Raw genomic sequence first — 14,596 nt, 5'->3', positions numbered from 1 at the left:
TCAAGCGATAAGCATTGCGTGTTCCAGCTGCGTGTTTACGTTCTCGTACTCTCTGCTCTCTATCTCTATCTACTTGCCCCATATGCCCCCCGCCCTCTTACTATAGCACTCTCTTTCATTATAGTTCTTACTCTTCTTTGACGCGATCACAATGTCGTCTTTGATGGGGGATTTTCCCAGACATGCCGCCAAAGATTTTATTACTGATAACTGTGCCAAGGCGCATATGGCGCAGATGTTAGATAAATGTAGCTTTATTATGGCGTAAAAATCATGGCATTGGGCTGTGTTACATGCATGCCTATTTGCCTGATAGCAGCGTGATTGATTCTGACTTGGAAACCGGTCAGTTACCATTTGGTTAGGCGAAATCATGCGTAAATAGGAATTTTCATGAACAGGTTTCAATTAGTTAAAGCCTCGTGAATTGGCTCGCTAATTCAAGACTTTTTGGTTAAGCGGGCTGGCATATTTTTTCGATTACAAATTAGAAATATTTTCGAAAATGAAAAATTAATAAGGGTACATAAATATTTGTAATGTTTTATGTCAGCTTCCAGGCGTCATTAATTGAAATAAATTGGCAATGCAAATTATTTAAATTATAATATTTAATTAATTTTAATTATCCCGTTATGTATAGTCCAAGTTAAAAACGTAATTTAAGTTTAATCAAAATTCAATTTCAATTATTTGTAATACTTTTTCATTTTATTCTCATTCATCATTTCTTTTGCGATTTCGTTTACACCTCTTTTTATATATTTTTTAATTTTTGTGTTTTGTTTTATACATATTATGTATTTATAATATTTTTAGTACTCCACCTGTGTTTGTGTGTTTCTGTGTTAATCTTAAGTTGGTTTATTTGTATTTAAGTATTACGATTTACTTGTATTTTCTGTTGTGTTTATAATTAGAGTAATGAGCAATTTTATATTAACTATAATTAATTATTTAAGTATGCATTTTAATCTTAATAGTTAAGTTCTCCAATTCTCCAGTTCTCTTCTTTTTATTTTTTATTAACTTTCATCTGTATGTTGCTTTTTTCTCGGTTTTCCTATTAGGTGAAATTCCATGTAGACTTTTCATACAAAATAACAAAAGCTTGGTGTATTTTTGTGATCAAACGTATTGTGAATGTGTGTGTGTGTGTGGATGTGAGTGGTACGTGTGTATGTGTTTCGTATATGTGTGGGTGTGTGTGTCTGCGTGTGTTCGTTGGGTGTCATTATCATTACAGCTTCTAATTTTGTATGAATGCAATCAAATGTTATCTTCACTTTACAAATTTGCAGCTTCTCAAATAATGTTGATAGTTAATTTTGTCCTTTGGAATATACAGATATATATTATATATAATTTGTTGTTGGTTTTTTGTATGCATTAAACATTAATATTTACTTTTTGTTTTCAATTTGTGACAAATTTAATGAAACAACAATTTATCTCACATATTAAAAGTTGTTTTCAATGCTTTGACAACAATAACAGAATTTATGCTTTTCCTTTGTTTATATTATTATTTCGACTGGTTTTAAATAACTTTCTGGATTTATATAATTTTGCATTATGTTTCCTAATTATTTCATTGATGTATGTATGCGTAGTTGCCATTCCAATATTTTGGTCTTTTATCCTATAACTGGAGAGTTTTGCAAATACAATGAATATCTGGAAAAAAAAGCTCTGGAAAATATAATAAAAATTTAAATTAAAAATCATTTTTTCATGTTTTTTCTTATTTTTCTTTTCTTTTGTAGGGGACGCTGTGTTTGTGTCTGAAGAGAGCTTGAAGGATCGGCTTGTTATATGTACGATATAAGTATATTTTATATAAATGTTTTCATATAGAAAGTTGCTTGTATATGGGGTTAATAGAGAGCAAAAGTATGTTTTATAACTATAGCGTTTCGTGTCATATTTCTTAAGTTTTCTGTTTTCTTTTTCATTTTTATAGCAAAAAGCACGATTTCCAAAAAGCAAAAATCGCATTGTCAAAAATTGGATTTAATTCGTAAGTTAATAATGGTAGTTTTTTTTTTATCATATACTTTGTATTTTTTTTCCATTCCATTTAGACCAATAATTTGTGTAATTTTCGCATTATTAATATTAGTTTATTTTTGTAAGTCAATATATGCATATGCCTTTAGAAAATTATGGACTACACATACAAACATTATTAAATTTTTGTTGTCTTTTATAAAAATAAACAAACATAGAAAATGTCGCTGAACAACGTTTTATGTAATTTGCAAAAGTTTTAAAATGGTTTCTCTTTTGTTTACGTTTGATATGGAATCTTGTAGAGTACAAATACATAAATGTAGGTACTATATAAGTATTTATATATATATATATACTATATAGATTTTTTGTTTATTAATTTAGTTAGTTGTTATGTGAAGGAAGTAAATGCAGTTTTACAGTGAATTAGTTGCAGTTTTCTTGCTTCTTGCAGAAGAGTGAGAAAGAGAAAGGGGAGAGTTATCTGATGGCGATTTTTCGTATGGTGTTTATGGCCTTGTTAATGGGGAAATCAATTATGCAAGCTATGCGCGATTTGGCCTACCAGGTATACTCGTACATTAACTAGTTAAGAATTATAATTCAACACGCACACGCGCTGCGCCCTCCGCTTCAAACATCAGTCAATGTTATCAGTCACTCACTCACACACACAAACACACACCCACTCACGCACACAACCATGCACACACGTAGTCAACTGCTTATTACTCAAAATACATTGAATTCTCATACATTCAGACATTACGCATACGCACTGATGTACACACCCCCAACATAAACAAATTGTTTAACAAACAGCTCTTACAGTTACTTACGATTGCTATTAGTACAATATGTTTATGTTATTCATATTACAGTTATATATATATATATATATATATATATATTAAGTTTATAAATATGTATATATTCGGCTAATAATTTGTCTAATGCAAAACTTGCGTTGTTTTTGCAGTGTTTTTCCTTACTTGTTGTTGTTGCTGCTTTAACTTCGTTTGAATTGGTTTTGTCTGCACATTGCCTAAAGACCCGATCTCTCTTTGCCTCTAACTATGTTTTATGTATACTATGCATTTAAATCTATGGGCTTAAGAAATTTTCAAATGTTTCCTTTTTTATTTATTTTATTTAATTGATTTCTGTTTACTTTTCTTTTTTGCTATTTCTTGTCAGCTTTTAGCTGACAGCAAAATGAGCGAAACATTTAAATTCTTTATGCATGGTTAATGATTTTCATTTAAGTTAAATATTAAATATATATATATTTTTTTTAATAGTTAATAAGTAGTTAAGTTATAAATTTTGTTTTTGTTTTTAATATTTTTTAAGTATTTGTAATGGAAGACATTTTTTATACAAGTTTAAGACACAGAAAATATTTTTTCTTTATATATTGTAGAGTTGTGTTTGCGTGTGTGAGAGTATAAATATATATATATATACAAATATATATATATTTATGTGTGTGTGTATGTGTGTTCAAAAAGTTGATTTAATAGTTTTTATTTTTGTTTTTGTATTAATATTATTTGCATTAGTAACTTGAACATAAAGTATTGCCAAATTAACAACGATATGTGAATTTCTATATTTGAAAAGAAAATTTAATTGCTACGCACATTACGAATATTTAGTTGGATTTGTTCGAAAGCAAATTGTAATGTAAATAATTAGCTAAATACTTTTGATATCAAATGTGTGCAATCGATTTAATGGATCTGCGGGTTCACTTGCTGATTTACATATCATATCATATATTATACATATAAGTGTATATTGTTTTTCGTTTGTCAAAATTATGTTGTATAAAAATGTATATAAAATAAATGTCATTTCCTCTGCCAAACTAATTTCTACACTCATACATATATTCATCGTTTTTCTCATATATGCATGGATGTGTTTGATATATTTTTTTCGTTTTTTTTATTTTTATTGATATCGTTTATCTTGCTTATTGCTGTTCAAAATTGGCTGCCATGCATATGTCTTCGATATGAACTGGTTTCTGTTGGTTTTTGTTTATGTTTTTATTTTCCTATGTGCTCTTTTTTTATACATTGCTGATGGTATTTCAAGTCTTCTGTTTGTTCAGTGAATTTGTTATATAAGTTTTCTTGTTTTCTTCTGTTTTTTTTTTGTTTTGGGTTTTGTAAAATATAATATTCGATATTTGTGCGTACGCAGTTAGTGCAAATCATTAATTTTCTTTACATTTTTTTCTCATTTTTGTTTGTTTTTTTTTTTTTTTTTAACTATTAAATTAAATATTTCGGTAGGAATTTTGTTCTTTTAAATACTTTCATTTCTATTTACATAAAAGTGACTAGTATATTAAGTTATATGTGAATTTATTGTGAAACAGTTAGTTTTACTTTTTGTTCTAATCGAAAATTTTGTTTAGAAAACTTTAAATTAAAAGTTTGAAAATGGGTTTTCGTTATTGTTCTACAAATATTTGGTTTAAATTGTGATTCTCATAAGTTACAAAAACACAATTGCGTAACTAATATTTAACTAATCATTATTTTCGTCTAATTGTCAATGGAAATATAGTTTTTCATTTTCTTTTTTGCAAATTATTGTCTACAAACATATAGATATACATATATTAACTGTTAAGTATTATGCTTGATCTTGTATTTTCATTTTTTTTGTTTTTTTTTTTGCAATGGAATTCACCCAAAATTTCTTGCACTCCCATAACTAGCTGCGCCTGCTCATAAAGAAAGCCTTATCTTATCGTACTTCTGCTTGTGCTCATTATCCGTCTGTTCTGATTACCATGTCCTGTTTTTGTGGCGTTTAGTGCTCGTATCACGCATTGGCCAGCACAAAGGTCACGCTGACCATCAACAGGTGGGCTGCTATGAGGGAGGCCGACATGTGTAATAGGGTGCTGCCACGCCCACACTGCTGTATCTCAATCTCCTCGGGATGATAGTTAATGCATTTCTTGGGCCGGCGACGCGACTCCTGCTCCTGGCTCTGGCGACGCGTGCTGCAGGCTCCTATATACATAAATGCCAACCACCAGATATATATAGCCAATGCCATATTATAACAAAAGGCCGTACTCACCCACAATGCCCGACTCCTCCATGGGCTCAATATCCAGCTGCTTGGAGCCGCAAGGACACAATGTGTCCACCACAAGTAAAATTAAATTACTATGCGGAATTTTCTGCACACTGAACGGCCGCTCGCAGCCAGAAACATGACAATTGGTTAATTTACCCTGAAAGACACAATTCAAGTGTTTAAATAAGAAAAATTAAGTCTTTAAAAGTGAAGTCCAAAGGTTTTAAAAAATGTTCATTTAATTAGTGTTGTGTAATGAAGTAATGACAGCTTTAAACAGGTTAACCGCCTTTTTAGTCAAAAGCTTAGTGCCTCTAAAACTGTAATCGAAGACTTGACCAAGAAGCGACCATCAAGACGGACTCTATACTCTATCAGTTTCACACATTATGAAGAATGTTAAGATTCATTTGGGTAATCTCCGTTTGTCCTTTCACGCAATATTTTAAGATGCTGGTCAATCTTTTTAACATCAAACTACGCAATATGCTAAGATGTTTGTCAATCTTTTTTAAAATCAAGCTACCATATCGCACGAACAAGCTATCGAAACCAAATAAGTATATACTGCATATAAGGACTGACCTTTAATGGATTATTTTGTCCGCCTTGATTGAGGCGTTCCGGTTGCAGCATATAAAGATCGGTACGGAGATCACAGCGACGTGCATTCTGCGGATCAGGCGCAAATCTGGGACCACTGTGGGGCCTGTGCTGTTTGGGTGGCGGTGTCGTGTACTCCTAAAACGAATCAAATATCAATGTTAGTATTCTATAAATGGCTGAAACACTTTTGAATCACCCACCACATCTGCTGTGGTAAAGAATTCATCGATTTCTGGATCCACTGGCATGTTGTACTCATTCTCGAAATTCTCCTCATACTCGTCCGAATAGTTGTTCTCCACAAAGACGACATCCTCATTGTCGTAGGTCTCATAATCATCCTGAGGCCAGGCCCGCAATGAGGCCGGCATCAAGGATAACCAAGTGGTGCTTAATGCGACCAAATGCTGCAGAAACCAGCTGCCCAAGCGATTGGGCTTCAAAATGCCGCCAGCTGCCGTATAGGGATTATCGGAGTCGGAGCAGACGCCCTGATAGTCATTGACCGTAACACGCTTGTAGATGCGATCCTGCACAAGTGAGTCCATAATGGTGCCATCGATTTGTCCAAAGAATTTACCAGTATGCTCCATTTCTTCAGAAATGATAACAAACCCACTGTTGTCCAGCACATAACAATCGAGATTGTCTGAGGCGCAGGTTCGCTTACAGCCCGTCATGCCAGTGCACTGTCAATAGAGTAAATTGTTGTTAAAAGACTTCCTCCTAGCGATACCACTGGATCACTTACTGCAGATGTGATGTTGATGAAGTGCTTGGCCAGGGAATCATGTTGGAACTGTAGCCCCACAACGCCAGCCGGCGCCTTGTGTCCGCGATGCTCCACGAATATCGCATGCGAGGCGGTGACCAAAGTCGCGTTCGATTTGATGGCATAGCCCGACCCAAAGGGAACGCTATATACAAAACTGTCCGGCTCCACCGTATGCTGATCCACAGCCCGCTTGTACCAGGAACTGTCCATGGCGCGCACATTGTCCTCGCTAAAGTGACTGTGGATTAAATAGGAGTAAAAATTACCACATTATAAATTATTTCGAACTCAAAATGTCATTAGTTGCAAGTGGAAAAAAAATCCATAATTTCAAAATCCATATATAAGAATAATCCTAAAGATAAAAGTTGCCTTCTAAGGAGCATATAAGTAGCTTAAACCTTTTCGAAAAGTGTTAATTAAAGACTTAATTTCATTCTGTAGGATAATAAAAAAAGTTTGAACAATATTTATGTCAGAGACTATCCCTTTTATTCCTTAAAGCTATATAAATTATTGGTTAATTATAATTTTTAAGTGGTTACAGCATCGGACTGAGGACAGAACCTTGCAAATTAAAAGAGGAAGATGACCTTCTCATTCCTATCGTCAACTTAAAATTCAGATTGTTTTTAAATTAAACATTAATGCTCTTTGCAAACTTTGATAAAAAGGGTCCCAAGTAATTGACTTGTAGTTTCTACTTACGGTTCTGGTGTATCCTCGGGTCTCTTGATGTGATCGATCCAGCGCAACAGGCCCGAGCGTGTAGCCACAAAGGAAGTGGCCACCACAAATTTCTGATAGCCTTGCCTGTGATAAGAGATTACCGAAAATATCAGTAAGCATATATAAATAGTTGGTTCAACAAGGAATGTAGCAAAAGCGGTTCCAAGCTTTCAACAACTAGAAACTGTACAACTACACATTATCTCAAAAAAGGATTAAAATTCCATTTATTTATAATTATTATTATGTTTTTTTTTTTTTATATATTTTCAACTGGATCCGAGCGTCTTGTGGTGCTGGTTCCTCAAAGCGTTTGCATTTTCAAAAACTACGTGACCGGTTAAACACTTATCATTTACCTCTTCAAAATTGCCATCAATGTGGCGATTGGACTAAATATTTGTAAAATGTGCATATAAATTATGTTATAAATTGCATTGTAAATCAAATTTATAAATTATTGATGCACGGTGGAAAAAAACACATTTGAATATGTTTGATTATATAGAAAATTTGGTGAATGCAAAGAAAAATATTGCATTTTAGAGAATAGAGTGGGGGAAATATATGCAAGAGAAAATTTTTGGTGCTTTAGTGTTTGAAAATAAATGTTTAAACAATTACATAAAATTTAAAGAATTTAAATGAGTTTTAAGCCGAAATGAATACTTAAAAATAAAGAATCCTTAAAAACTAAAATTAGTTGTAAGACATACAAAATAAAATGATATATGTTAAACGAAATGATAAATAATAACAGTAATACATTTTTGTTCAACTTTCAAAAGATTTCGGAATATTCGTTGAAAGCAAATAAAATCCAAGATAAAATAAACATTAAAGAGATAAAATAATAGTTTACGATAGAAATATATTATCATATGATTAAGAACAAAACTATAAATTTGCACATAATTAAGACACAAAATAAAAGTGTAGGTTAGAATCATTTGTAAGAAGACAATAAAAATATCAAGATTACTAAAAACTAAACAAGTAAAATAAACGATTTTTAAGATTATAAAACGTAGAAAATACTTTTATTAGAGACAAATCAAAAAGTTATAACAAATAAAAATTAAAAATATTTCCGATTGAAAAATAAAAATTCATTTATAATTCAAGTGCTTTGAACATAAAAATAGAACATAATTAAGAGCTAAACTTACTGTTTGTCCTCCTTGCCATTGGATGTGCCCGTCGTGTTCCGGTCCAGACCATCGGTGACCATCGCATCGCGCACCAAGCTCTGAATGAGGGTTCGATCGCAGTAATAGGGCTCTGCCTTGCGAGAACCCTGCACATTCAGATGCTGCGCCCCAAAGTGGGCGGCACTGGGCGAGGTGCCATGCAGGTTATGATGTGGCTGCGGCGACTTTGGTCGCACCTAATCAAGAAAATGAAAAAGCAAAGATTTAATGGAAAAGCCTAACAAGACCTGCTTGTAGCTGCTGCTAGCTGGATAGCTTACCGACATCCACTTCCAACCGGGGCGTCCTGCGCGTGCCAGAAAGTGCAGAACCTGCTCTTCTGGCGACCCAAAACTGGGCTCTTGATCGCGCGACGTATACTCGCCGGAGCTCTCGCGCTCCTTCTCCAAATCGCTGACGCTATTGTACTCGCAGTAGACCCAATCGGGATGTACGCGCCAGTTGTCCCCCTTAAAGTATTCGGTCACTGCAAACGATAAAGGAGATTGTTTTCTTGAGAAATCTATTCTATCTATTAATATATAATTGTTTAGCGCGGAGGGATGAAGTCTTAAAACGCAACCTCGTTCGAAAATAAATACTGGAAAACTCTTGAATGAAACTTTATTATTATTATTATATGGCTTTATTATTATATATTAAATGTCCATTTTCGTTTGACTCGCTTCAAATTCGATTTCAAAGCTTGTTTTTCACTGATTACGACGAATCCATCCTCTCAAACGGATTCTAACTCACCATTGTTACGCGAATGCCTTATCTCCTGCTGGGAGACCAACTCGTGGCTGCCGTACTTCTCGGGCAGCACAATAGCCAGCGTGAAGGGTGTGTCCTCGATGGGACCGTAGAAGTAGCGATGGGTGCGCGTCGAGACGCGCTTCGACTCATCGTAATGATTGAGTACGGTAAACTCTGTTTCACCCTCCTTGGGGCGAATCATGTCACCGCGCATCTGCAAGAGAAGTAAACAAATAAATTTAAGGCTAATTCACTTGTGGCATATGCAACTGTGACGCACCTCATTGAGTAGATTCTTGTTCATCTCGACCACTTCGTGGTCGTTGCCAATTTCCGTTTCCGGCAGTTCCAACTCCGTGATATCGACGGAGGCATATTTCGGCCGCAGCTGATCGATATACTGATTGCCATCGCTTAGGGGCCGCAAGTCTGGATGGTACAGCACACGCCCATTGTTATCGACGATAAACGAATAGCCATTCGGTCCCAGCTTGTGCTGTGGTATCATTTTCCGTATCTCCTCGATGGGCACATCGGTGCCCACCACACCCAACAGATTCGCAACGCGCACCGAATGGTTTCGTCTATCGAAGACCGGAGTTGAAACTGTCGTCACGAGACGTCGCTGATATTCCGAATCACGACCCAGTCCACCCGATTTGCCGGCAACAAACACAGGACTCCAGTGCACCGGATGATCTGCCTGATACATAATCATGGGACGCGCCATCACCAGCGCATAGTCAATCACCTTCCGACGCGCCTCCTCGTAGTCATTGATCTGCACAAAGAAGCCCTTGTTGGAGCAGGCCATCTCATGCAGATTGCTGCGACTGCCAGAGTCGCTGCCAATTAGATAAGTGAAGATGCGCACGGGCATATGTGGCCAGTTATACTGCTTGATGATCTCCTTATGAGATTCCGAGGTGCTCTCCGTAATCAGCATTATGGCTTGATTGCACTGGCTGCCCGCTCCAGATTGATTGTACTGCAAAAAACGGGAGGTTAATTCGAAATGAACCCATTCAGGAGGATAGGCATAGAAAAAGTAGCTTCAAGGTTTTCGAATTTTCCCATTCATTTACCTTATGCAGCAGACTGAAGGCGTACTCTAGACCCGCAGTAAAGTTCGCCGTATCCTGCAGTTTTACTGCCTTGACGGCCGACTTAATCTCCTGGACATTGTCGGGCGTGGCGCGCACCATGCGATCCTTAAAACAGGGCACAGGCGTCTTGACCATTTCCGAAAAGGTTATTAGGTTCACAAAGTCATCCTCGCCGAGCGTATCCAGTATATTAAAGGCCGTGGCCATGGCCAGCTCGAAGGACTTCTCGGACATGCCCGACGAGGCGTCCAACAGTATCATCTGCATGGAAGCGAAAGTTGACAGTCAGTTACAATAGAACACATATTGCGATGCATCACTTACAATATCCTTGGGCGAGGAGGCGGCCTGCACGAACCAGTTGTGTGTGCGAAAGTCATGGATCAGTTTGCTGCCTTTGGAGCCCTCCGGTGGCCAGGCGGTGCCGGGGAAGCGACGCAAGAAGCCCGATGATGAGCCAAAGTATTGCCAGGACAATGCCGGATCTCGCTCCAAGTTATTCTGGAAGAGTGGATCCAAGTGGGCGCTCCACTGCAATGCCGACTTCACGTCTGCCTCATCCAAATCGACGCCGTGCGGCACCAGAATCGAGCTTAGACTGAGATTCACCGGCAGGCGCTCGAAGCGCCGCATGAATCGAATATCCATGTGGCGTGCTCCGTCCGCCAACTTGCCATCGGCATTATACTCATTGATGCGTCTTGCATCGTAATGCTGTTGCTGACCCAATGCCCCCGCCTCCGAGCTGCTCTGTCCCTCCAGCTCTGAGAGCGCCGCCTGCTCAGCCGAGTCCATCAGGCGCTGCAAAAAGAGCAAAGAGCCAGGCATTAGTTGTATATCTATATAGTTGTATGTGTGTGTGTGTGTGTGTGTGTGTGTGTGTGTGCGAGTGCTACTCTTACACGTGCTCATCAATCTGTTTAATTTGGCCCTGCGAAAGTTTTCGCAGTTTTTCTTTATGCAATTTATTCCCTTGACGGCGCCTTAAATTGCACAAAGCGCTCGCAGTTCGATGAGCAGGGTTTACTTTCTCTCCCTGTCTCTCTCTCTCTCTTTCTCTCTCTCAGTCAAACTCAGTTTCGACAACTTTGCGCTCTCCATGTTTATGTTTGTGTGTGTGTGTTTGTATTGTATGCAATTCATCTGAATAATTCCCAAATGTACAGTGGATATAATGTTCGAAAGAATAAGTTAAAGGATATGCTTAAAATATTCTTATTGGGTAGATCACTTTAAGAAAGCAAGAGAAAAGAGTATAAAACAGAGAGAGGAACCTTTCCTTGTGCTGAAAACTCTTAAAGGAACAGAGAATTCTCTTTAAATATTTTTAGACCCCAAACCCGAATGGAAAAGGGTATAAATTTGTATGTGGAAATGATCCCATTTCCGATCCCATAGGGTATACATATATCTTGGATAGCAGCCCCTGTTTTTTAAACAAATCTCTTCGGTTGTAATGGCAAAAGTCACCAGCTTTGAAATTTAGCTTCTGTAATATACATATCAAATATCTCAAAATTTATAGCAGAGCGGCCACGTAGGGCATAATCATGAATGAATTGAAACATTTTTTTATATTTTGACGTTCTTTTGGTGCCTTGCCTATATTCAAATAAATAAATATCTACCAAAAATTGATATAAAAGGCAAGTTAATTAAGTCTTGGTACTGGACCTCGCTCAAATGGAATTAGTTTGGACTAAAACTCTTCTCGAAGATTTTTTTTCCATTCCGGTTGGTTTGTTCTTTGAAAAATTCGTTTGCTTTAAGATTAGGTTTATGACACACTCAATAACAGTCAATACTTAACTCAAACCGGTTCGGTTCAAAACCAGTTTGCATATGGGCATTAGTTCTTACTGTTTACTTTTTGGGCAGCCCATTTTTGACCACTTTTCAATCAGTCTCAGACCAATGTGCCATCTTGAAAGTCAGAGCTGCTTCTGCAACTTGGCGCACAAATTATTTTCACAAGTTTAACTTGGCTCTGTGTGTATTTTCATAAGAAACAAACAAGAACTTTCAGCTGCAGTGAAATTAGACGCGACAAGGATGAGGGCCAGGACGAGCAGCAGGCTGCGGATCAAGCAAAAATGGAGGCTAACAAACACCTGCAGTTATAGACATTGGGGCTGCAGCACCAAAAGATGTGGGGAAGGGGGAGGAGGGGGAGAGTGCCGAGGTGTAGGTTCAAAAACAAAAACAACAGAGACGACGACTGCCTTTTGCTTGCCTGGCTGCACCTGAAGACGCTGCAGCTGCCAAGGACTCTAAGCAGTGCGGCAAGAGAGGTCCAGGACGCAGTTTCGACGTGCAGCATGTGGGTGCATTCAAATAGTTCAACTACTTTTCTACAATGGCGAAAAATGCACAGCTCTTAGCTCTGAGCTACACAGCAAAAAAAAGGAACACCAAAAATTATGGTGCAGCATATAACACAAATAAGTGGTAAATCGGAAATACTAGATAAAAATATTATCTGTTTGGAATTTTTTATATTTCAAATCTGAGTTTTCTTGTTTTTGTAGAAATGCTTCACTTGAAATTGTGGACGTGGAACCAACAACTAACTTAAAAATTATTTTTGTTAACAACAATATGGTTTTGGTGCACAATTTTTTTACTGTGTACGTCTGTTGGCGTCCGTAAGTTGAGAAAGATTTCAATGTAAATTGGCTGCCTTTGGGCAAACGCTGCACCACGGGAATGTGTCAGCGGCTTAGAGAAATGGCGGCCAGGCTAGACCAGAGACCGGCCCAGACATATGGACTTGGACATGGCCAGAAGCAGAAGCAGGCGCTGCTTCTTGGCACTAGTACTAGAAGCTGCCACTTCGACTTCGGAAAGTAGCATGCTCAGTGAAAAAAGTATGTAAAAGAAAAACTTGAATTGGGAAAACTTTGCTGGCGCTCAGGCGTAAATTTATTTGCACATTTCTCGAGCAACCAAAATTAGTTAAGAAGCCTTCAAGTTTACCAAAGGTGTTGACTAGTAGCTAGTTAAGGCATTAAATAATAAACACAAGTTATATCCAAAAGTATTCAAAGACTTAGGTCAAGTGGAAATTGAATGCGCAACAGAAATGGCCAAAGGCAAAAACTACTCGATAAGTACTCATCAAAAAGTTCTTACTTAAATACAGAGGGTGGCTAAAGTTGGAATAGCAAACTAGGAAGTTGATTTAAGCGGGCGCTGTTTAGCATTCACTTCTTGGGAAGCATTAAGATTCTTTAATTCTTCTTTGTGTGTAATTCGTGACCGTTTCACTGGCAGCGCTGCTAAGCTAAATATTATAATTTGTAGCCTTTATTTTATTATGCACATATTTTCCTGCACCAATATTCATTTTAAAATAAATTCTCTCAAAAGCGACTTATGCCCCATTCATAAATGTTTTACTGGCAGATATGTTACCATATATAATCGCCGTTTTCAGTTTTGATTGTATTCAGCAATAAAAATTTGGCGAGCATTTATATTTAAAATAAACGACCGCTGTGTGTGTGGACTCATGCAATTTTTTACATTAAAAACTAAAAGTTTTAGCAACTTTCGAGTCACAAAAACATAACTGTCTAAAACGGCAGAACATGTGTATTTGCAATTCGTCTGACATGTCTAAGAGCAGAGTACAACAAAATAGAACAGCTATGAACTTAGAATATAACCAGACAAAACATGCCTGTGTATCATAACATATTTTTTTCTCATACAATATTATGCACTTACGGCACAAGTTGGACATTTTACAAAGGTCGAGGCTGTTGTTAACCAAGGGTTGATTTTTGCGCCCTATACCCATTGAAAATTGGTAAAACAAAAGAGAGAATATTAATCTTGGGTTCTTGTTGCTTAATCGCATACACAAGGAATATTTCACTATATTAATACCTTACTCTATTCTCGAATAATAATAATAATAGCTCATAAGTAAATGTCTTCCTTGGGACCTACAAATTTCTTAGCGATCTTAAAATAAACAAAGCATTTATTTTGCATAGTGTTCACCTATAGCCTCAAAGTCTTCTTTACATTGAAATGTGCTGCCAATTTTTTATTTAACTGCACTATGTGAGAGGGTATCTTCTAGTCGGTGTTGGTAGGGATTGGCGTTGAGGCTGGGGCTTGCTGTACAATGCCCTCACACACACACTCATTTGACACCAGCTGGTTGTCTGTCCCGGCGCCGGCAGCTGTCGACATCTTAACATTCAAAAGCCAACAATGACAACGGCGAAGGCGACTCTGAGAGCTGCTCAAATGTCAGGGCGCTGCCGGAATAAGCAAAATGCAGCTACTTGCACGCAAATTGT

At 37.0% G+C, this 14,596-nt stretch overlaps 1 protein-coding gene across 3 annotated transcripts in view; it reads right to left on the bottom strand.

The window, feature by feature from the left end:
• Nucleotides 1–3,528: 3,528 nt before the first annotated feature.
• stol (voltage-dependent calcium channel subunit stolid) overlaps nucleotides 3,529–14,596 on the bottom strand; it is a 59,036-nt gene continuing 47,968 nt past the window's right edge. Inside the window, exons 4-16 of one of the 3 annotated variants that reach the window (XM_032437616.2) lie at nucleotides 10,608–11,084; nucleotides 10,263–10,544; nucleotides 9,458–10,165; nucleotides 9,178–9,391; nucleotides 8,700–8,905; nucleotides 8,398–8,615; nucleotides 7,588–7,620; nucleotides 7,208–7,312; nucleotides 6,476–6,737; nucleotides 5,925–6,413; nucleotides 5,704–5,859; nucleotides 5,119–5,275; nucleotides 3,529–5,048 (exon numbers count right to left, since the gene is read on the bottom strand). In XM_032437616.2, coding sequence (XP_032293507.1) covers nucleotides 4,855–5,048; nucleotides 5,119–5,275; nucleotides 5,704–5,859; nucleotides 5,925–6,413; nucleotides 6,476–6,737; nucleotides 7,208–7,312; nucleotides 7,588–7,620; nucleotides 8,398–8,615; nucleotides 8,700–8,905; nucleotides 9,178–9,391; nucleotides 9,458–10,165; nucleotides 10,263–10,544; nucleotides 10,608–11,084 — 3,501 coding nt within the window. In that variant the 3' untranslated portion in view covers nucleotides 3,529–4,854. The remainder of the gene's footprint in view (nucleotides 5,049–5,118; nucleotides 5,276–5,703; nucleotides 5,860–5,924; nucleotides 6,414–6,475; nucleotides 6,738–7,207; nucleotides 7,313–7,587; nucleotides 7,621–8,397; nucleotides 8,616–8,699; nucleotides 8,906–9,177; nucleotides 9,392–9,457; nucleotides 10,166–10,262; nucleotides 10,545–10,607; nucleotides 11,085–14,596) is intronic. The other 2 variants (XM_032437615.2, XM_015169691.3) reach the window with 2 other exon arrangements.

Source organism: Drosophila virilis, chromosome 4, assembly GCF_030788295.1.
Source record: "Drosophila virilis strain 15010-1051.87 chromosome 4, Dvir_AGI_RSII-ME, whole genome shotgun sequence".
NCBI lineage: Eukaryota > Metazoa > Arthropoda > Insecta > Diptera > Drosophilidae > Drosophila > Drosophila virilis.
This window is presented reverse-complemented; position numbering and strand designations above follow the sequence as displayed.